Genomic DNA, 24,283 nt, shown 5'->3' with positions numbered 1-24,283 from the left:
CAGCATCATAAACTTTTCTTGCTGTTAGTTGAGGCCCATAATGCCCTCCTGTGGGTCCTGTGTGATAATGGTTTAAGATTTTATTAGCTTCATCTCCGAATACACATCGGCGTATTATTCCATCGGGACAACTTTTAAACAAATGTGGATCTTCCCAGAAATAGTGTTTTATATCACTGAAGAATTTCTTTCGTTTTTGGTACGATAATCCTTTTTCAAGGAATCCACAAACTAAGTAGTTTGCATAGTCTGCAAATCATGGAATTTCATTATAATCTATCTTCAATAGATATTCATCAGGAAAGTGGTCTTGTATGGCCGATTCATTTAGAACTTCTAATTCGGGATTTTCAAGACGAGAAAGATGATCAGCGGCGAGATTTTCTGCTCCTCTTTTATCTCGGATTTAAATATCGAATTCTTGTAATAGTAAGATCCAACGGATTAATCTTGGTTTAGCATCTTGTTTCGAAAATAGGTATCTAAGAGCAGAATGGTCGGTATAGACCACCGTTTTAGCTAGAACGAGATATGAACGAAATTTGTCAAAAGCAAAGACAATAGCAAGGAGTTCTTTTTCAGTAGTTGTATAGTTCGTTTGTGCTCCTTGTAACGTCTTACTAGCATAATATATAGGTTGAAATCGTTTTTCAATCCTTTGTCCTAAAACGGCTCCCATTTCAAAATCACTTGCATCGCACATAAGTTCAAACGGTAGATTCCAATTTGGTGTTATCATGATCGGCGCATTAGTGAGTTTCCTTTAAGAATATTAAAAGATTTTATACATTCCTCTGAAAAGATGAATGGAGCATCCTTTTCTAGGAGTTTATTCATAGGAGTGGCAATTTTAGAAAAATCTTTTATGAAACGTCGGTAAAAACCGGCATGCCCTAGAAAACTCCTAACTCCTCTAACATTGGTGGGATGTGGAAGTTTAGCAATTACATCTACTTTAGCTCTATCCACTTCAATTCCTTCTTTTGAGATTTTATGACCAAGAACGATGCCTTCTTTAACCATGAAATGGCATTTCTCCCAATTAAGTACTAGATTTGATTGTTCGCATCTAATAAGTATTCGTTCAAGATTAACTAGACATGATTCAAAAGAATCACCGAAGACTGAAAAGTCATCCATGAAAACTTCCATGCATTCTTCTATCATGTCGTGAAAAATCGCCATCATGCACCTTTGAAAGGTTGCAGGGGCGTTGCAAAGTCCAAATGGCATGCGTTTGTAAGCAAAAGTACCATAAGGGCACGTGAATGTGGTTTTCTCTTGATCCTCGGGTGCAATTGGAATTTGAAAGTATCCGGAAAAACCATCTAGAAAACAATAGTAACTGTTTCCGGCTAACCTTTCCAACATTTGATCAATAAAAGGTAAGGGAAAGTGATCTTTTCTGGTGGCGTCATTTAATTTTCTATAATCAATACATACACGCCATCCTATTATAGTCCTAGTAGGAATAAGCTCATTTTTCTCATTTGTAATGACAGTCATGCCACCCTTCTTAGGCACGCATTGAACTGGGCTTACCCATGGACTATCAGAAATTGGATAAATTAAACCTGCATCTAGCAGTTTAATAATTTCTTTCTTAACAACATCTTGCATATTAGGATTTAGTCTTCGTTGGCGTTGCACATACGTTTTATGACCTTCTTCCATAAGGATTTTATGTGTGCAATACGAAGGACTTATTCCTTTTATATCATGAATCTTCAATGCAATGGCTGGTTTATGAGCTTTCAACACAGAAATGAGTTGAGATTTCTCATTTTCAGTAAGAGAAGATGATATTATTACAGGTAATTCAGATTCACCATGTAAATAAGCGTATTCCAAATGGTTTGGAAGTGGCTTTAACTCTAATGTCGGAGGTTCTTCTATCGATGATTTATATCGATATCTGTCTTCTTCTTTTAGCATTTGAATTTCTTCTGTTGTTGGTTCATATCCATTAGCTATTAGTGTAGCTAACATTTCAGTTTCATCAATTGGTTCAGTTCCTTCTCCTAAAGAACATTCTCCTGTTCCTTGTAATTCTGGAAATTCTTCTAACAATTCTGCATGTGAATCTATAGTTTGAATATAATAACATGTATCATCTGCAGATTGTGGTTGTTGCATTGCTCTATCAACTGAAAAGGTAACACTCTCATCCTCTATACTTAGGGTCAGTTTCTTACCAAACACGTCTATCATTGCTTTAGCCGTGTTTAAGAATGGTCTTCCTAATATGAGAGGAACTTGAGAATCTTCTTCCATGTCCAGAACAACAAAATCTACTGGAAATACTGAAGTACCAACTTTAACTAGCATGTTCTCCATTATCCCTCTAGGATATTTTATTGATCGATCGGCTAGTTGTATGCTTATTCTTGTTGGTTTCAATTCTCCAAGGTCTAGTTTAGTGTATAGTGAATACGGCATTAAATTTATACTAGCACCTAAATCTGCCAATGCTTCTATTGAACTAAGACTACCCAAAAAAAACATGGAATTGTGAAACTTCCTGGATCTGATAATTTTTCTGGTATCTTATTCAACAGCACTGCTGAACAATTAGCATTCATAGTAACGGCCGAGAGTTCTTCCATTTTCTTTCTATTTGTGATTAGATCTTTCAGAAATTTAGCATATCTAGGCATTCCTGAAATCACATCAATGAAAGGAAGATTTACATTTATCTGTTTAAACATATCCAAGAATTTGGATTGCTCGGCTTCAAGTTTCTCTTTTTTCATTTTACTCGGGTAAGGAAGTGGTGGTTGGTATGGTTTAACATAAGGTTTAGCCTTAACTGTGTTATCTTCATTAACCTTTTCAACTACCGGTTCTTTTTCCTTATCTTGTTCAGGTTGTGGTTCTTGTGGAGTAGGAATAGCTTCCTCAGAAATTACAGGTATTTCAGGTAGTTTAAGTGTTGTACCACTTCTTGTGGTAATAGCTTTAGCTGTTTCATTCCGGGGGTTAGCATTTGTATCACTAGGTAAACTTCCCGGTTTTCTTTCACCTATTAACCTTGCTAGGTTACTTACTTCTTGTTCCAAATTTTGAATAGAAGCTTGTTGATTTCTAAATGCTTGAGCATTTTGTTCATTCGTTTGTTTCTGAGATGTGAAAAACTGTGTTTGAGATTCAACTAGCTTCGTCATCATATCTTCTAAATTTGGCTTTTTATCATCGGTTTGTGGTTTGTTTTGAAAATTAGGTCTTTGCTGATTGTAAGTATTATTGGATACTTGTTGATTGCTAGGACCTTGTTGATTGTTGTATGGAATATTTCGGTTATAATTCTGGTTTTGATTGTAAATTGGTCTTGGCGGTTGATAATTATTCTGATAATTATTTCCAGGCCTTTGGTTTATGTATGAAATATTCTCTCTTTGTTCCATTGTTAGCTCAATATTGAGACAATCTTTTGTCAAATGTGGTCCTCCACACTACTCACAACTAATTCGTATTGAGTGTATATCTTTAGTCATCTTTTCCGTTCGTCTCTCGACAGCATCTATCTTTGCGGAAATGGAATCTAAGTCATGGCTAGAATCGGCTCTAGCTGCTTTAGATGATCTAACGATATCTTTTTCTTGGTGCCACTCATGTGAGTGGGAAGCAGTGTTATCAATAATTTTGTAAGCATCAGTTTCTGTTTTGTTCATAATAGAACCACCAGCTGCTATATCTATGTCTTTTCTTGTAGTGATGTCGCATCCTTGGTAGAATATTTGTACTATTTGACAGGTGTCTAAACCATGTTGCGGACATCCTCTTAATAACTTTCCAAATCTTGTCCACGCCTCATATAGAGTTTCATTTGGCTTCTGTGTGAACGTAACAATTTCTCCTTGAAGTCTTACGGCTTTAGATGCCGGAAAGAATTGTTTAAGAAATTTTTCAACTAAAACATCCCATGTATCAATCGCCCCTTCAGGTAACGATTCCAACCAATCTTTGGCTTCTCCCTTTAAAGTCCAGGGAAATAACATGAGATATATCTGTTCATCCTCAACTTCTCAGATTTTAAATAGTGTGCAGATCCTATTAAAGATATGAAGATGTTCATTTGGATCTTCCTTCGGCGCATCACTAAATTGGCATTGATTAGTCACCATATGTAGAATTTGTCCTTTGATTTCATAATCTGGCGCATTAATGTCTGGATGAGTAATTGCGTGACCTTGGCCAGTGCGTTTAGCTCTCATTCGGTCTTCCATACTTAAAGGTTCCAGATTCTCCATAATTGAATTTGTTGAATCTGAATCACTAGAGGATTCTGATTTAATGGTTCGTTCCTCAACAATCTCTGTTTGAATGATTGGTGGTTTCGGAGGAAAAATTAATGGTTCAGGATCTATGAATTATCCCTGAATATTCTCCGGATTCTCAATTGTGAGGTCGGGTTCAAAAAATGGATTATCGGAAATTTGAATTGGAGTACTTGGCCGACTGGATGACGATTCTAAAGAAAAATCAACGGCAACAATATTTGCTAGATGTCTTGATCGAGTTACAGGTGGTGAACGTACAAAAGGTGGTGAACGTCTTGCTCGGTGCATTCACTGAATATCCTATTAGTTTTTAAAAGGAAAGAAAAATTATATAAGTTATCCAATTAATAGACTTTTCTGATTTTGCCCACGTTTCGAATAGCCAAAAGATGCAGCAGAGGGGCAGGATTCGTTTGGTCTCAATATAATTGAGTACTATTTGGCTCCAATAACCCGGTCCACGTACAAATCCAACTATTACTACGAACCAGAAAATTTTGATGTCTATCAATTTAACCACTTAAAATAAATTTTCGTAATTTTAAGAAATTTAGATAAGAAGTAGAATAAAAATCTATGTCCTAAAAACTAGAATGGCGAGAAATAAGAAAGAAAAAGAGCGCGTCTAAAAAGGTCGAAAAAGAAAAGGGTTGAAAAATAAAAGGCGTCGAAAAATAAGAAAGAAAAAGAGTGACTTATAAAACTTAAAAACACTCTACTAACCTAACCTTATTACTATCACTAACTTAAAATTAAAATTGCAAATTGAGATTACTAATTGGAGTGATAATTGATACATAGGTAAAAGGCGTCGAAAAATAAAAATAAGAAAGTAGTGCGTCGAAACTTAAAAAGGAACTAAAAACTAAGAATTAAAAGTTACGTCTAAAAATATTAAAGCTTACAAGTAAAACTATATCCCAAATGGCAATATCTTAAAAAGGTACTAAAACTTAAAAAGGCCTCGCAAAATTCTAAAGCATCTAGATCTTAGTCTAAAGAAAAAGCACTTAAGGGATTTTACGGCAAAGCCAAAAAATCTAGAAATAAAAATAACTATGGCAAAAACTATATCTTAAAACTAAAAATGAGCGAAAAATACAAAAATTACGCTAAAAACGAATAAAAAGGGACAAAATATAAAAATACACTAAAAGTTGTAAAAATTACAATTTTTATAAAAATATTATTTTTATATTATTTATTTTATAAAACTATTAATTTTATAAACTAATTAAACTAATTAAACTTAAAATACAAATTAATAAATAAACTAAACTAAATTATATAAAAAGATAACCCTAATTAGGGTTTAATTTAAATAATAATAATAATAAAACCCCGTAATTAATGCTGATTCAGGGCTTCTTTGTGACCTGTGTCAGACGGCTCCGCGAGTCACGGTTGAACCAATTCAATACCTCCGCAAGTCGCGGAAGTTGCAGGTCCAAAAGAGGTAGGTCAAGTTTTCGACAGGTCAGTTTTTTTATTTATTTGTTTTTTATATTTTTCTATTTTAATAATTAAATAAAATATTTATATAAATTAAATAAAAACTTATGTTTTAAAAACTAAAATAAAAATAGAAATACTTTATAATTTTATAAATAGAAATCTAAAAAAATAAATTTATATATATATAATTTTTTTCGGTTTTTTTTTATATTTTTTTATTTAAAATGTATTTTTACAAAAACTAAATAAAACTTAATAAAAATCTCTTTTTTTTTATATGTGTGGCGTTTCGCTTCGGCGATCCTCGGCAGCGGCGCCAAAAATACTTGATGGTTAAAGCTAAGGGGTATAAAATACTATTAAATTTTACAAGAAAATACTATTAAATACGATACAATTTTACATAAGTTATTTATTTATTTATCGAGTGGATATACTTAAACCTTGCTGCAACACTTATAGGCAGTGTACCTAATCGTACAGTAGTGTAGTTTTTAGTAAGTCCAGTTCGTCCACAGGGAATCTTTTAAACAAAGTTTAACGCTATATTAGTTTTACTTTATAAAAATACAAATATATATAAGTAATATTATTATTATAAAGGGGGGTTTTTACCGTTTATTGACCGTTTTGTCGATTTTAAAACTTTAGTCGCAGTTAAAATCTAATGTAAAATATTAAATAAATAAAAGACTTAATTTAAAGCGTAAAGTAAATAACGATAATAAAATTGCGATAAATAAAAGTGCCATAAAATAAAATTACGATAATTAAAGAGTACGAAAATTAAAAGTGCAATTAAATACAAAGACAATAAATAAAAGTGCAATTAAATACAATAACAATAAATAAAAGTGCGATAATTAGAAGTGCAATTAAATATGAAAATAAAGGAATTATGCTTATTTAAACTTCCGTAATCATGATGTTTGACGTGTTGATTTTAGTTTATTCCCATGGGTTAATTGTTCTTTGTCCTGGATTATTTAATATGTCCATACGGATTTGTCCATAATAGTCCATCAGTCATAAATATAAAGAGCGAAAGCCTTCGTCAAATTATTCTTATTCCCGAAGTCAAATATTCCAACTAATTGGGGATTCGAATTGTAACAAGGTTTTAATACTTTGTTTAATGAATACACCAGGTTATCGACTGCGTGTAAACCAAGGTTTTACTACTTTGTTAACAATTACACCAATTACCCTTGAATGTAATTCACCCCTGTTTCAACAAGTCTATTAACTATTAATCCAGTTCCGTGTCCGGTAAAATGAATAATTATTGGTATTTATAGATATCCCGCCCACCGTACCTAGTCAAGCGTATGTGGTTATATATAAATACGTCAAATTATAAGTTTGTATATTAAATTAACAAGGTATTGTTTAGTTAATATAAAACCTATTAAAAGCCCATAGTCTAATTTCCACAAGTGTCGTTCTTTTATCCAAACCCCAATTATGGTACAAAGCCCAATTACCCAATTTTAATATTTTTAGCCCAACATCATGATTACTTCGGTATTAAATAAGCATAATAATAACTTAGCTACGAGACATTAAATTAAAAAGGTTGAACATAACTTACAATGATTAAAATAGCGTAGCGTTACACGGACGGAATTTCGACTTACACCCTTACAACATTCACTAACATACCCTTATTATTATAAATTAAAATTAAAATTAAAATTAAAATATAAATTATATATATATATATATATATATATATATATATATATATATATATATATATATATATATATATATATATATATATATATATATATATATATATATATATATATATATATATATATACGTATATAGATAGAGAGGATGGATATATGGATATATTTTACGATCAAAATGCGTTGGCTTTTCTTCTTCAAACTCCGCAACTCGCGGCACTTTTCTTCTTCAAACTCCGCGAGTCGTGGAGTTTGCTTTTACAGCTCACTCCAATTTGGATCTTAGCTTTGCCGACGGATTTTAATAATAAATATAATATAAATATATAATTTATATAATTAATTATATATTATATTATATTTATATACATAATTAATTTGTAATTTTTAGTTCGTTGCGTCGAGCGTTGAGAGTTGACTCTGGTCCCGGTTCCGGATTTTCGAACGTCCTTGCGTACAATTTAATATCTTGTACTTTGCGTTTTGAATTTTGTACTCTTGTAATTTTGAGAAGTTTCTTATCAATAATTGGAACCTCTTTGATTGTATTTTGTACTTTTGAGCTTTTTGGTCGTTTGCGTCTTCAATTCGTCGAATCTGTCTTTTGTCTTCACCTTTTATTATTTAAACGAATATCACTTGTAAATAGAACAATTGCAACTAAAAGCATGTCTTTCTTGAGGGATAATGCTATGAAATATATGTTCGTTTTTAGCATTATCAATATTCTTATATGCATCTTGTTAATGTCGGTTACCAGTGTTCAATCCATATTAATGATTTTTGTCTCTATGCATGGGACGTATGTTTATGAGAAATGGAAATATGAAATCTTGTGGTCTATTAAAATTATGAAATGATTATTTATGATAAACTAATGAACTCACCAACCTTTTGGTTGACATTTTAAAGCATGTTTATTCTCAGGTATGAAAGAAATCTTCCGCTGTGCATTTGCTCATTTTAAAGATATTGCTTGGAGTCATTCATGGCATATATTTCAAAAGACGTTGCATTCTAGTCGTTGAGTTCATCAAGATTATTATTAAGTCAATTATAGTTGGATATATTATGAAATGGTATGCATGCCGTCAACTTTCAATGAAATGAAAGTTTGTCTTTTAAAAACGAATGCAGTGTTTGTAAAATGTATCATATAGAGGTCAAGTACCTCGCGTTGTAATCAACTATTGTGAATCGTTTATAATGTATATGAACGGGTCCTTTCACAAATGGACGATCAAACTGAACGTACGAATCAAACTTTGGAGGATATGTTACGGGCGTGTATTATTGATTTCGGGGGTAGTTGGGATGAGTACTTACCTTTGGTGGAATTCTCATACAATAATAGTCATCATACTAGTATCGGGATGCCACCTTACGAGATGCTCTATGGGCGTAGATGTCGAACTCTGATTTGTTGGAGTGAAGTTGGTCAAAGAGAAATCGGGAGTACCGATTTGGTTTTAGAGACGAATAGCAAGATTGATATGATTCGGGCTCATTTGAAAAAGGCTCAAGATAGACAAAAGTCGTATGCCGACAAACGTAGGCGAATGATCGAATTCCAAGAAGGTGACATGGTGATGCTTAAGGTTTCTCCATGGAAGGGTATTATTCGGTTTCGAAAATGGGGAAAGTTAGCTCCTCGATTTATTGGCCCATTTAAAGTTTTAGCTCGTGTTGGCGAAGTTGCATATCGGTTGGAATTACCCGAAGAACTTGCGGGGATCCATAATACATTTCATGTTTCCCATCTCCGTAAGTGTCTTGCGAATGATTCTTCGTGGGTGTCATTAGATGAAATTGAGCTAAACAACAAGTTAGAGTATATTAAGGAGCCGGTTGCTATACTTGACGAAAAAGTGAAAAGATTGAGAAATAAATAGGTGAGAACTTTTAAAGTTCAATGGCGTCGTAGTATAGGTTCCAAGTTTACTTGGGAGCCCGAAGAGTTTGTTCTTGTGTATCTTCCTGCTTGTCATGCGGCTTGGATTGCGAGGTCGCAATCCGGTTCAAGTGGGGGAGAGTTGTAAGATTCTGTTCTCCAGTTAGGTTGGACGCCGTCCAAAAGGGTGGGACGCCGTCCCAGTGTGAAGGACTGGACGCCGTCCAGTATTCTGGACGCCGTCCAGATGACTGACGAGCCAGCTTTTGTGTTTTTGATATTTAAAAGGGGTAACTTGGTAATTTCACATTGTGGACGACTTTAAGGCCCTAGATAAGTTTGTGGAGCATCATTTACTCAATATCATCTACCTTATCTCCTTCCACTTAAATTCTAGTGAGAGAGGAAGTTCTAGAGTGAGAGAGCTCCAATAAAGGAAGAAGAAGGTTGTTTCGGGTCTTAGTGCGAGTTCTAAAGTTGTTCATCTAGTCACTAGCTTCGTGGTGATCGTGGTGGTAAGTTATAAACCTAATTTCTTTACTTAATTTATGTTAAGGGTTAGGGTTTGGGCTAGTATTGAACATAAAACCCATTTGTTAGTGATTTGGGGGTTTTTGGGTAAGTTTGGGCCATGAAGACTCAAAGATGACTAACCTAGCGTTTTGAAAAGTTAAATTGTGAAAAGGGTCTTAAAGGCTTAGTAAATCACTAGCACACTTGTGGTTAACGTTAGTGGGTGTCATTTGGGTTGTGGGTGACCCAAATGGGTGTGTTGACCTTGAAATGGGTCAAATGGGTCTTGGGAGACCTAGGTTGTTAAATGAGTATGAAAAACACACTAAACTTGTGATTATAAAGTGTATTAAGACCATAATGGGCTAGCGTTAGGGTTTTGGCGAAGTTGACCTAATCTTAGGATTAAATGTGCAAATGGGTCGAAATTGCACCAAGGGTCCAAATTACGCTAGTTGGGTGAGTGAGTAGGTTGACCAATTCGATTGTGTGATTGATTATGTGTCTAATGTAATAGGTGCGTTACATTGAAGGTTTCAAGCTCGGTTAACTCTCACAAATACTTTAAGGTGAGTGGGATAAGTATACATGTACGCATATGATGTGTTTATTTGTATGAATGGATATGTGTTGTCCAAGTTAGCAATATATTTGTTGTACGCTAACGGATTTATGAATGGATATGTGTTGTCCAAGTTAGTGTTATATGTGTTGTACGCTAACGGTTTTATGAATGGATATGTGTTGTCCAAGTTAGTGATATATGTGTTGTACGCTAACGGTTTCATGAACGGATATGTGTTGTCCAAGGGTTAGTGATATATGTGTTGTACACTAACGGTTGTTATAAACACCGATGGGAAATGCAAGTACCATTCCTCTTACGATTGGTTAACCATGGTTGTGTGAATTTGGTATTAGCATATTTAATTATGAACTATATGCTAATGGAGTTGCTAGTTTATTATGAATTGCGGTTATTGGTTTGTGCATAATGGATTGCATAGTTGTCGATTTGCTAGCTTGTATCCGGTATTATGTAAGTGAATGCAAGTAGATAGATTATATATGCATATGTATAATTATTGCACTCACTAAGCTTTGCTTACCCTCTCGTTGTTTACCTTTTTATAGGCTCAGGTGTGGACAAGGGTAAGGGCGTTTTTTTGGATTAGAGATCCCCGCTTGTTTTGATAGGGGGATGTTTTTGGAAGTTCGGCCAAGATTTGGGTAGTTTAACCCCAAACACCATGCTCTAGTGTCGTTTGGAACTTAAACTTGTATGGTCGAAACTTGTATATTTTGGGCGAAACATGTATATCGGGCCGATGTGGGCCCGACGATGTAAAACTTGTTTTGATGATGAAAATCTCTTATTTTAACTTACTGTGACTTGTTGTAAAAAGATTTTCGTTTAATAGTGCCGGGAAGAGGGATTTCCGCTCACGTAAGTGAGCACGGGGATCAGTCCCTGACAGTGAAATGGGACGCCGTCCAAAAAGGCTGGACGCCGTCCAGGCCTTCAGTACTGGACGCCGTCCAAGAACCTAGACGCCGTCCAAATGTACAGGTCCAGAAATTTTTTTTTTTATGGCGTATTTTTGATATAACGAAGTCGGGTCGTTACAAGTCTTTATACAAAAGGTATGAGACTAATTGTGCTCTTCGAGTATTGATTGGGTGATCGCATGGACCGTTACAAACGGGACATAGTGATCATACGTTCCAAGATTATGATATTCTAAAACGTAACAATAATCCCAACATCATTGCACTCAAGCATATGTTTATCAATATGATCGAAATAGGTTTGATCATTAACCAACAAAATAATTGTAGAGGTGCACCCATTACTGGATGCATTAAGCTACCCGGCATCTTTTAGCTACATTTATGGCGTCTGAAGGACGTGCATCAACTCTAATATCTTCTGTGCCAGGCTGCACGTTTTCCACATCAAATCACAGTTAAAAGATGTCCAACTTTATTAAATCTCCGTTGGAAAAATTAGTAAAACAAATGTGTTTTTAAGAAATTTAACTTTACACACAATAGTACAGAGTATGATAAAGTAATATTCCATTTATATTAGTAGTAACTATTTAGTGGGTTTTGGCGGGTCGAGGTCCTACGAGGTACCCACTACTCGGAGTACCCTACCCAAAGGAGAAAGTGGTGTCTTTAAAACGAGCTAAGATGTGTCTAAAATGGATAAAAAGATGAATGAAATATCGCGTTTGAGTAATAAGTGGGGTGTTCTCAAATCGCCCAAAGAGTGAAGTTTTGGGTGGTTTACAAAATTTTGACTACAATCCATAATATGATTGTTGTGTGTTTGTTTTCCTTTGGCGCCCTTGCTACTTGTAGAGTGTAGAAAATAGTGAAGTTGTGTGTTAGACCCAAACAGAAGTTACATAGCATAACAATGGCTAAATATATAGAGTTGGTTAGCAGTTGTATGTGTTATACATAATTAAGAGTGATTTATAGCCAAAATATGGCTTCATCACATTTTTCTCTCAGTGCTAACTGTTTTCCTTGTACGGTAGGCTTATTTCATACAGTAAGATTTACATTCTAATGCAATAGATTGGCAACAATTAGTTATATCAACAAATATTTTATGGAATATCAACAAAAAAATTTCAACCATAATAACCACGAGACAATAATCATGCTGCCATTCAATTCACACTCTACTCGCTTAAGGTACACACAAATGGCACAAATCTATTCACCTCCATAAGTTGATTCAACGCACACAGACCTCAAACAACAAAGCAGTATCACACCATTTTTACACAAACAGCCTCCATATAAACATAAAGAATCGGATCAAAAGATCACGTGGTTAAAATGTCGGGCAGAGTTGTTGAGTGAGCTCCAATTATTTTACCTCCAAGATCCGGAAAGTTCTCACTCCCAGGTAAACAATCAACTTTTCCTTCTGCATTAATCTGTAAAGGATACTTAAGAATATGACCTTGCAATTCTGAGAACTCGTCAGCAATGTATCGTTTCCAATTATCTTCGGCTACTTGATTTACCCTTCTCACACATTCTAATGTTTCTCCTTCCTTGTAGCACTCCTCTAGTGTGCCAAGATGCTCGGCCCACAACGACATTCTGTAGCCATAGATCTGAAATCATATAGATGTTGGTGAGGGTTAGGGTGTTTAGCGTAAAAAATGATGAAAATGTAAGTTATAATTATTTATTATTCATAAATGGATGGAATGATAAAATAAAATAAAAAATAGCGATATGACAAAATTACACGGATGGTCCTGTGGTATGCACGAGAATCACAAAAGGTTTTAACTAAAAGAATTCCATTTTAACATCATGGACCTTGCATTAAAAGTTCCATTAAAAAATAGTAAAATTTAATAATATTAAGTAAATTCCATTTTAATGGTACGCGACAAGTAGTTTGGAACAAATCACAATGACGACCTGTATAACTATTTCTTACAATAATAACTCACAATCTTCCTTTAAAATGTGTGTTATAATGGAAAAGCTTAGGTTCTTTTTAGAAATTGAATGATGGTAACTACATAACCAAAAGTTTTTGGGGGTTGTTTGGGAAAGAATGTTGAAACTCTATATCATTTTCATGGACCGGTTATCATAAAAAAATAGAATTTACACAAACAAATGAACGCACCTGTCCATGTGGATGTCGTTTCCTTGCTGCCCAAGTATGATGGGGCTGATATGAACCCATTGCAATTTCCGTGTCTTTTGAACCAGCCAAAGATCTTTGATTAATGTTAGCAGATCCCACTATTACATACTCATCATCCACTATCATTCCTTTAGCATGCACGTAAATCATAAACCGCTTAAACTTTTGGGAATCTGAAACCTATAACATAACATATTCAACATCAACTTTTCACAAGATTGTACACGACTGAAATTAAAAATATTTCCATTTAAAATCAGGACCTCAAGCAACCCCAGAAACTTCAATGATCAACATTGCAACAACATGAATAAGAAGCAACTATGGTTTTGTAAGTGCCAAAAAAAGTAAATTTTTTTTTTTTTTAATACCTTCTCATCAGGCTCTTGAGTCATTCCTGCAGGTAGTTCTTCTCGTTTGCCAAGGCAGTAGAAATTTAAATAGTCTAGAGGGTGTGCATCCAACTGCATAGCCTTGATTTCACGTGCTATAAGGGTGTACATTGTTTGCATTGTCTGGCTCTGTATGAACAAAGTTATTTGTTAAGCAAACTATAATGTACTATAAAACCGAACTTCATCACAATACATACAGGTTAATAATTGAATTACTGAAATCTATCTATATGTCTATTAATAACTTCAGAGGTAGAATATAACAATAATACCTGCCAATAAAGAATCTCCTGCACAGTAGCAGATGCAGGAATACCCTCAGGCCACATTGGTATGACAACGTAAACGGCAAACCTCTCTCCAGCTCTAATCTTACTAACGATTTTAAGTGCCAACTCCATTGGGATCAGATTATCAGCACCTAATAATTGTAATAAACACACCAGCATTGTAAACATTTAACAAGAAAAAATCTCATATCAAGCTGTTATGTACAAAAATTTATAAGTAACAGCTTTCCATAAGCATCATCGTTAAACACAGATGAAGTGCTTGTTGAGCTCAGTGAAGTACATGAGTATAATCCCCCCAAAGTAAAATTATACTGATATAGCCTTAGCCTGGTGATAAAATATGAAAGTACTACCTGCATCTTTGTAATCCGGCCATGCATACGATGATCCAATGAAATACTGGTTTTCAATATAGATGAAATGTTGAGCTGAACGGATGGCTTGAATATAAGCTGTTTGAATACTTTTGTCTATTACTAGACTCTTAGCAGTAATAAGATTCTGCAACAACCAAAATGTAAATGAAAAAAATGAATTGGTCAAAAATAGTACTAACATGATACAGACAACTTCAGAGGTTTTTAGTCAAATGGCACCAAGACTTCACAACTATGACTATTACATTCTGAGCTCAACTTCAGAGATATGAGTATGCGAGTTTATTTGCCGTTTAAAAAAAAAATTATGCATCGAATAGCTCTATAACTAGTTACAAGGTTAAAGAAGACGTGAAACAAGGACGAGTCAGTTAGGACCTTAAAAGGTCGAGTCCGTCGAGATGGACGTTGACTTTAAAACAAAAATATCTCAAACATAAATATTTTATAAATAAATAATTCAGAAATAAGATGATGTGGTGTTACTTTAAATACTCCATCCGTCGCATCAAAAGTATCCACTATTGATTTTTAAGGTCTTTCTTTTTCAACTTTGACTCTAAATATTATTGCTTGTGTGTTATATAATAAAATAATTAATGAGATTTATACCAATGAAAACACATTTAAAACCCAATCCATTCATATATTTTTCATCAAATATTATATAACACATACAAAAATATTCAAAATCCAATTTGAAAAAGAAAGACTATCAAAAGTCAAAGTGAACACTTCTAATGGGACGGAGGGAGTAGTAAATATGTTTTTTATAATGTTTTCTATATATATAGCGTATTTATTGATTTATCTTTAAGGGATACCATGTAAGTTGGTATTTTTCATAGCTAGGCTTAGAGATTTTCGTGTACACTAGAACAAGGCCAAACAAAAAGTCAACTTTTGACCTACTTTTAAGGTTAGCTGACTTAGACGTTTTTGGGCAATACAGGACGTGCTAGTCACGAAACCGCCGCAACTGCCGTTTGCAACCATGACTAGTTACTGAAAAGTATTATATACAGCGCATTCCTATTGGTGAATGAAGTGTGTACTTTCTATATTTGCTGGTGGTAAAATATAAAATGATAAAAGTAGTTATAAAATTTTAACCTGCGCCTCACAGTCCTGCACGTTTTTGGGGAATCCTTTCAGCGATCCAGAATCAATGGAACGAAAAATCTGTACGAAGTAACAAAAACTCATGAGATACACTTATTCACTTTTAAGTCAAATACAATAAAATGTTTTGGGGAGAGCCTTTTTTAAACCTGCACATGCCAGTTATCTGGATTATCTTCTTTGGAAACATATAATACTGGATCATCTTCAGGAACGATACTAAAATCTCCATGTTTGGGAACAGGAATAGTAGGACTGACAATCCACGATATCCTCTCGATCTTTATCAACGCGTCATCTTGCCATTGGGCCATTTTTTTGGCAAGGAACGCAAATTCTCTCCACTTAGTAGCTTTTCTCCAACGTTGTTCAAAGTTCATAAGGACATCATACGCCGCAGGGCCATCAATCTTGCAGTGCAAATCATGCCAAGGCTGTCTTGGGGCCTTGGTTCCTGCCTAGTATAGATACACAACACACAAAAAATGGTAAACATATCAATAAAAGATAGGGAACAATTTGCTTTTATTTGATTGTACTTGATAAAAGAATAATTGTAATATGATTCAGCTACTCAATACTATAGTTGATTACTGGCCTAACAGTTTCCGCGTATTTGGCAAGTGACATGACAAAGAATTACAAAGTAAGAAATATCTTATGCATTGCAGTAATAGGTCCTTTACTATTTAAACCTAGTACGAGAGGTCAAACCTTGTCAGGGATAGGTCAGAAACAGTCACCAGATAACTCAATTAGACCGTCTATATTTGAGAAATATACTAACCCTCACTATGCAGCATGTTACTTTCATGGCCAACATATAGAAAGAAAGTGAACATATTAAGCATAATCACACTAACATTCTAAGTAGAGTAATGTTCAACCAAGATGTCAATAACATAACATATATAGTATTCTCTAAGAAAATTCTACTTTTTTTTCTTTTTTAAGATTGTCAACCTTACAAGTAGTAAAACCTGGAGAAAAAAAAAATCGTAGTTCTAATTTATGGAAAATAATAGTAGAGAATAGAACTCATACATATAAATACCAACTTCATATGCTTGAAGTCGCTTTCTTTCGGATTTTTTGACTTCGCATGAATTTTCGTATTGAATATAAATACATATAAAGGTGGTTTTAAAACAAAAAACAACAAAAGGTGAGCAGTGTTTTGCGGCATTACTGTTCATTTTTCTAATTGAGTATAGAATGGTTTCCAATTCCAAGATCCAAGATAAATCTGTATTTGGTAATTAGTTGAAAGGAGCATAAAAATTGCCTTCAAACACAACCTTTCTTTTGCATGATTGTATGCAAATAGTTTGACATGTGGTGCACTTATATCACATTTATAGAGTCTCCTTCGTTTCTTGGCTATCTTGACTAGGAAATAATATTGCATGTAACACTAATTACTTGAAAAAGATATTAGATATCTCAATTATAATAGTAGTGTTGGTGATAGTGGTCGCCGTTGTCGTTTTCCTAATTATGATAATGCAGTTGAGAAAATGAATCATCCTAGTGTCACAAGCTATTGTTGGACTTGGTCACAATAATGCCAGTTAACTGTTGCGGTAGGGTCAAGTCTATTAAAGAGACAGCTCCATAAAGTATGGGTATAAATGGTTATATGGATATAAATGACTAGATCGATATGGTTATAAATGAATGATTTGTGCTTACTTCTTGTGTTGAACTACCCTTGATCTAAACTATATACTAATTATTTAATTAATAATATTTTAACATAAACATTCAAGCGTGCATTTAGAAATGAAAAAAAAAAAAAAAAAAAAAAACATTACTATTATCAGTTTATCACACCAATCTTATCCTCGAATTTCTTAACTGTTGATAACAACTCTCCACTGAATTACCAATTTACCACAAGCACGCCATCCTAAAACATTACTCAATTACTACAAATGCAAAAAATAAATCATCAAATCATAAACAGTATTCAAACTTAAATTAGAATTAAATCGCCATATAGAAAAAGAAAGCTGTTGTCGACGGTGTAGAGCAGTAGGCGGCAACCAAGGTTGTAGCAATTTCCAACGACCGATGAGCAAAGATTTACCAACAAAACCCCAAATATATAAAAAGGAATGCTCAACAAAATAACACACCATTACTAGCTCTAAGAATTCACCGAGCCACTTAGGATTTAAGATAAAAAAAACCGCATGGTTGTAAAGGTCCCTAGACTAGGTCGACTAGTCCCCAGCTTGGCAAATTTATTAGGTCAAAATTGGTCAACGTCCGACAAGTATCCGACTTGGCCTATTAGTCCATAAAAGATCTTGACTGACTAGTCCCCAACTAGCTAGTTGTTACAACCTTTTTGCTTGACAAAATAAACCACATATCAAGTTTTGTAGACAATAAGTTCTAAAGAAACGATCAACATATCTTACTGGACAAGTCCATAGGCATGGAGCACGTTAATGACCTCAATATGTATTTTCTTTACTATCAACAAAAATCACGTGTCATGTCATTACTACCACAAAACTCAACTTAATGTCCAAAACCAATGTTGAAACATATACTTCGCCATTCACAAGTTTAACTTCCAAAGATACACATGCATACATGCTCCCGCCATCATAGCATAATACTTGTGTAAAAAAAGAGTGATTGAATTAATAATACACAAAAGACTCCTAACTTGCATCCTTAACTTCATTAGCTTCCTAGAAAAGTACAGCCCCACAACTTTCTATCAACAAAACTCAGTATTTTCAACCAAGTAAGATCAAGTACAAAACAAAACACATAATTTGTAGAGTTGACAGATTATATGAACTAAACAATGAGTGCATAAATAAAAGTGTAAGAAAATAAAAAATATAACTTACTGGGTAGGTCGGCTGGTGAACATCATCCTTAAAAACAGTGTCTAGATCATGAAATAACCTATGTTCGGGTGTGTCATAACGGCCATCACAGAGATCAAGACCACCTATGAATGAAGTGACCTTTCTATTATTACCAGCTCCCTGTGTATCTACAAGCACACATTTCTGATGGTGTGTAAATGCAGTTCCAACAACCTGAAACACAGATCAACAAGAAAAGCCAACCTCAATATCAATCAATATATTATATATAATATAGTTAAATGGTTCATGCATCCGTTCATTAGAACCAAAGTAAAAGAAAGGATTAACAACTAAATATTTAATGCATGTAATGGAAAGACATTTCAGAACATACAGTTCTGTGTTGTTTATTCAAATCTATTAATATATGTATTGAGAAATTACATTAAGCATTAGGATATTGAAATCAGCTTTCAAGCCACTAGGTGCCCAAGTGTCTTATTTCAGACTAACAGAAGATAAGTTTCACAATTGAGGATTAAACAAAAGAGGAAACTGCCAATATTAAAGCTTTTGTGATAGTACATGCAAATAATTAACTGATCATAAAACATGGATGTAGATCCAGAAAACACCAGTATTAATGCTAAGTTGACCACATGAAGGACGTAATTACATGGCAACAAAACAAACACTTCTTCTTAATCATGAATAGTTTATATGTGCTGTCTATAGCAACACACCATACCTATAACTAAAGATCCAGATAACATAGAGGATGACATAAACGTCATACCAACTTGAGAAAGTAATAATGTTTTGAGAAGGCACTAGATAGATAGAGAATGGTTCGATACATACCATAGACTTCGTTCAACTATGGGGTCGACTTTTTTAATGATGGCAGTGGGCGAAAAAAAACCCGTGACGCGCGGGTACCCGTGCCCGTGACGGGCGGGTAATTATGAAAAAATGTACCCGCGAGCACGGGTCGGGTAAATATTAGTACCCGTTGGCGGGTCGCGGGCGGGTTACGGGTATTTCATACCCGTCGCGAGTAAAACCCAAACCATCAATCTGTGATGCCCGTTTGAGCTACCAGCGGGTATACCCGTTTACCCGCATACAAGTACTTATATATATATATATATAGTGGTAGGATCAAGAGGGAAGTAACCATTCGGGGGGAAGCGGGGGGAAGCAAAAACTTTTTTTTTTTTTTTCGTTTTTTGAAAAAACTTTGTTCACGAACATTATAGATGAGATGAAAATATGAACATTTAGTATAGACACTTTGTGATAAATTTTTTCAATTTGGCGGGAAAACGCTCGAAGAAGTAATATATAACAATTATCTTGTTTTTCGAGCGTATTTTGAGGTTTTAACTATCGGGGTTTAGATATTAGGGTTTAGATATTAGGGTTTATAGGGTTTAGATATTAGGGTTTAGAAATTTAGGGTTTAGGGTTTAGATTTAGGGTTTAGATTTAGGATTTAGATTGAGTTTTTAACACAAACGGTTTAGAGTTTAGGGTTTAGGGTTTAGGGTTTGGTGTTTTGGGTTTATGAATAAACCCAAAACACCAAACCCTGAACCCTAAACCCTAAACCCTAAACCCTAAACCCTAAATCGGGCTAAATTTTACTTCACAAAACATGAAGAAAAAAAACGTTCATATTCTTCACGAACAATATTATCTTGAATGTTATTTTTGTCGATCGTTTTCCCGCCTAAATAATAACATTCATCACGAAGTGTCTCTTCTAAATGTTCATATTTTCGTGTGATCTTGATGCCGGAAAAAAAAATTTCAAAAAAAACGAAAAAAAAAAAAAAAAAAAATTTGCTTCCCCCCGCTTCCCCCCGATTGGTTACTTCCCCATTGATCCTGCCCCTATATATATATATATATATATATATATATATATATATATATATATATATATATATATATATATATGATATTATTTAAGTTTTTTAACGTTTTTTTCAAAATTATTCGCGGGTTTACCCGCAGGTAGGGGGTATCCGTGAGTAAAATTTAGTTACAAGTGCACATTTTGTAAACTCGTGGGTTACCTGTGGGTCGCGGGTACGGGCAACAAAATTTACACGTTGGCGGGTAAACGGGTACCCGCGGGTAAAGAAAAAAATTCTGGCGAGCGGGTCGCGGGTATTAAGGACCTGTGCAACAGTGCCCGTCACCCGCGGATGCCATCCCTAGACTTTTTAGCTGGGTCAGCTTTGTAATGTTTTTGCAGAATCATCCAATTAAGTCCAAAGAGAGTATATATATACCAATCAGATTAGAATTAGGAATATACCATCCAGTTAAGAACCAAGACCATGGCAGATAATATCATAACATGATGGGACATAACCAATGTTGCACACACATGGCAGAACTTTTAAAGCAAGCAAACAGAAAATTCCAGATTATATCACAGCACACTCTGGTTATCTAAAGATATGTTTTTCACATCAATAAGATGATTAATCTAAAAGGAATCCATAAATAATACATCTTTATTTATCAAAATTGCATGGGGAAAGAAAAGCACTTGCCTGCTGCTTAATAAAGCTAAGTTTATTGCTTCCATAACGAGGTGATAAAACACATGTTACGGAAGAATGCTTGAAGAACTTCTTTGTCTCTTCATCATGAGTTCCCATCACTCCAGCCTGTAACATATATTGATAAACGCCATGACTTAAAAAAAGAATATAACTGAAAAAAAAAGTAGCAACAGATATCTTTACAACATAATTTCTGTCTTACCAAAAAGAATCTTAAATAAGTAATGTAGAACTTAGAGTTCATCCAATAGAAAGTAACTTCATGTGCAAAATGTTTTAATTTCTATATTATGCTGCAAGTCCTATTAAGAAATGCCTTTAACTAGATCAAGTAACCATGTATACAAATTGACAACTAAGGTGTTACACGAAATGCACTACAATCATCTAACATCCAACAATTAACGAATTTAGGGAATTTTCAGCTTAATCTCCTCGAATATCACATCTAATCTTATTACCAACCTTCTATACACCATAACCATGTCTACAAATATTTGCTTGATATGCAAAAAGAACATAACTCAAATTTAGCAATAAAATAGTAAATTTATACCATTTGTTGAAAACTCTTACCGTGTTGATAAAGAACTTATCATGGGAAGTCTTGTCATCCCAAACCAACAACAAAACGCGTACCCCTTCTTCAGACTTATACTTCAATAACTCACCAAGAGTCAAATCCCCTCCCCTTGGCAATGGCTTAGTTGGCTCTCTGATCAGTTTAATCTTATAAAAAACAGACCAACCAACAATATATATCATATGATGAGCCTCAGATATAGCATAACAAATATCTTCCCAACACGAATCGTGCTGAAAAACCTTACCCCCATCCAATTCAATCACAGGCATATTACATTCAGGCCTAACATGTGCATCCTGATACAGTGTCACTTGTGAACCTTTCCTAACAGGAAAATAAGTATTTCGAATACCTTTATGTTCCGGATCACCTGCAATTCCGTGTCGGTAAAGCGGATTTTTATCACAAGGAATAAACTTTAACTCGATTTTAAGCTCGGAATCCTTCCTACGTGAATTTTCCATCAGAAACCAACCGAAAATCACCTCACCGGTGGCGATCTTCTCTGCCGGAATCTTAACATTACCTAACACATCAGCACCAAACATATCATCATCTTTTACTTGAAACTCTAAGTTCACAAGCGCGTGAGCTAACGGAATTATAAACCGTTCATCCCACTTGGGGTTTTTAGCATTATGCAGCACGCGCGTACGCGCCACCGTTGCTTGAGGTACAGAAACCTTAACGTAAGGATCACTCGTAATTATTTTCCGGCCACCGGAAAGTAACTTACTACTAACGTTACCAGACGACGAATTATCTTTCCGGCAAGACTCAAACGTAACGCAACGGCGGATATGACCTGTTATTACATCCATATTAGGTAAATTTCTTGCCTCAATAATGTGAAGGTGTAGGTCACCGTGTAAGTACACAGTTCGCTCCGATTCTTCCGTCATCATTCAAATTCAAAATTAATAACTCACAAAATAAAATAGTAATAGTAATACACACAGTGTATGTATTTGTGTGAGAGAAACAAAACTGTTTTCAAAATCAAACAAAGACGAACCGCTAGGTTTTAATTGATGGATCTGGTAACAGACGATTATAAATACACATACACGGTGTGTATCTATAATGTGAGAAACGATTTCAGACTTAAAACAAACCGCTAGGTTTTAACTAATTTAATTGCAGAATAAGATACACAGACCGCGTACTTAAATTGGTGTTAAGTGATGAAATGCGTGGGGATATCGTGTGAAGGGTTTTAATTTATCATCAATTTGTGAAATTTTTCGAAATTTAAATAAATCGGGGTAATTATAAGAATATTAAGAATTAAGATATTAAGATTAAGATGAGCTGGTGGATATGACGGTTATCACGGTGTAGGGATGTAAACAGCGAAGCACATCGACAATAAATGGTGCCTCACTGTTTATCTTTAGTGGTTGTATATTTTGTTAATTGTAAAACTAGTCCTTGTGGAATGGGTGGTAGGATCAAGAGGGAAGTAACCATTCGGGGGAAGTAAAATTTTTTTTTTTCGTTTTTTGAAAAAACTTTGTTTACGAACATTATAGATGAGATGAAAATATAAACATTTAGTAGAGACACTTTGTGATAAATGTTTTTATTTTGGCGGGAAAACGCTCGAAGAAGTAATATATAACAATTATCGTATTTTTGAGCGTATTTTGAGGTTTTAGCTATTGGGGTTTAGATATTAGGGTTTAGATATTAGGGTTTATAGGGTTTAGATATTAGGGTTTAGAAATTTAGGGTTTAGGGTTTAGATTTAGGGTTTAGATTTAGGATTTAGATTGAGTTTTTAACACGAACGGTTTAGAGTTTAGGGTTTAGGGTTTAGGGTTTAGGGTTTAGGGTTTGGTGTTTTGGGTTTATGGAATAAACCCAAAACACCAAACCCTAAACCCTAAACCCTAAACTCTAAATCGGGCTAAATTTTACTTCACAAAACATGAAAAAAAAACGTTCATATTCGTCACGAACAATATTATCTTGAATGTTATTTTTGTCGATCGTTTTCCCGCCTAAATAATAACATTCATCACGAAGTATCTCTTCTAAATGTTCATATTTTCGTGTGATCTTGATGCCGGAAAAAAAAAATTCAAAAAAACGAAGAAAAAAAAAATTTGACTTCCCCCCGATTGGTTACTTCCCCATTGATCCTGCCCCTTGTGGAATGGGTTGCATGCTAAACTTGCATTAATATAAACAAACGAGCTTTTTTCACTCACGCACTTCTATTTTCAATTTTTGGTTTTTGTGAGGCGTCTCCTCATCTCTTATGACCACTGACTTTTCGTCGATAATCATGCGCATATTCGCAGGCGCGGATTTTACGCATATAAATGCGCTAATTCGCATTAAGTTCTATAAAGTCAATGCGGATTCTACCTCGTGTGTCATGTGGTTTGCGGCATGCGGGCGGCGCGTGCGCTTATCCGCATGTCGGTTGTTAATTCCTTGTTGGCCAAGTACGTTATATATCCGAGATTCGGGGAAGTTAGTTATGGAAAGGATTGTTGTAATCTTAGATGTAACTAGAACGTAGGGTTTATTTATAAATACAAACCCTAAAACCCCATTAACACAAC

General features: G+C 34.5%; 1 protein-coding gene across 1 annotated transcript; it reads right to left on the bottom strand.

Moving 5' to 3' along the window:
- Positions 1 to 12,443: 12,443 nt before the first annotated feature.
- On the bottom strand, positions 12,444 to 23,013 carry LOC139866156 (phospholipase D delta-like). The gene is made up of 10 exons (XM_071854297.1): positions 21,701 to 23,013; positions 21,113 to 21,229; positions 18,582 to 18,776; positions 15,861 to 16,169; positions 15,703 to 15,771; positions 14,566 to 14,713; positions 14,192 to 14,340; positions 13,896 to 14,045; positions 13,504 to 13,704; positions 12,444 to 12,973 (listed from the first exon to the last, which is right to left on the bottom strand). The coding sequence occupies exons 1-10, from the start codon at positions 22,613 to 22,615 to the stop codon at positions 12,677 to 12,679; spliced, it is 2,550 nt and encodes an 849-aa protein (XP_071710398.1). The 5' UTR covers positions 22,616 to 23,013; the 3' UTR covers positions 12,444 to 12,676.
- Positions 23,014 to 24,283: the final 1,270 nt, after the last annotated feature.

This window comes from Rutidosis leptorrhynchoides, chromosome 9 (assembly GCF_046630445.1).
Source record: "Rutidosis leptorrhynchoides isolate AG116_Rl617_1_P2 chromosome 9, CSIRO_AGI_Rlap_v1, whole genome shotgun sequence".
Taxonomy (NCBI): domain Eukaryota; kingdom Viridiplantae; phylum Streptophyta; class Magnoliopsida; order Asterales; family Asteraceae; genus Rutidosis; species Rutidosis leptorrhynchoides.
The sequence above is the reverse complement of the archived record's forward strand: the minus strand, read 5'-3'. Positions and strand labels throughout refer to the sequence as shown.

What these genes read in the sequence shown, in the direction of transcription:
- LOC139866156 (XM_071854297.1), bottom strand. Translation starts at nt 22,615, where the DNA reads ATGATGACGGAAGAATCGGAGCGAACTGTGTACTTACACGGTGACCTA. An exon ending in GCCGGATTACAAAGATGCAG is followed by an intron (nt 14,341 to 14,565) that starts GTAGTACTTTCA and finishes TACAATTATTAG; the next exon opens with GTGCTGATAATCTGATCCCA. An exon ending in CTCAAGAGCCTGATGAGAAG is followed by an intron (nt 13,705 to 13,895) that starts GTATTAAAAAAA and finishes GTTATGTTATAG; the next exon opens with GTTTCAGATTCCCAAAAGTT.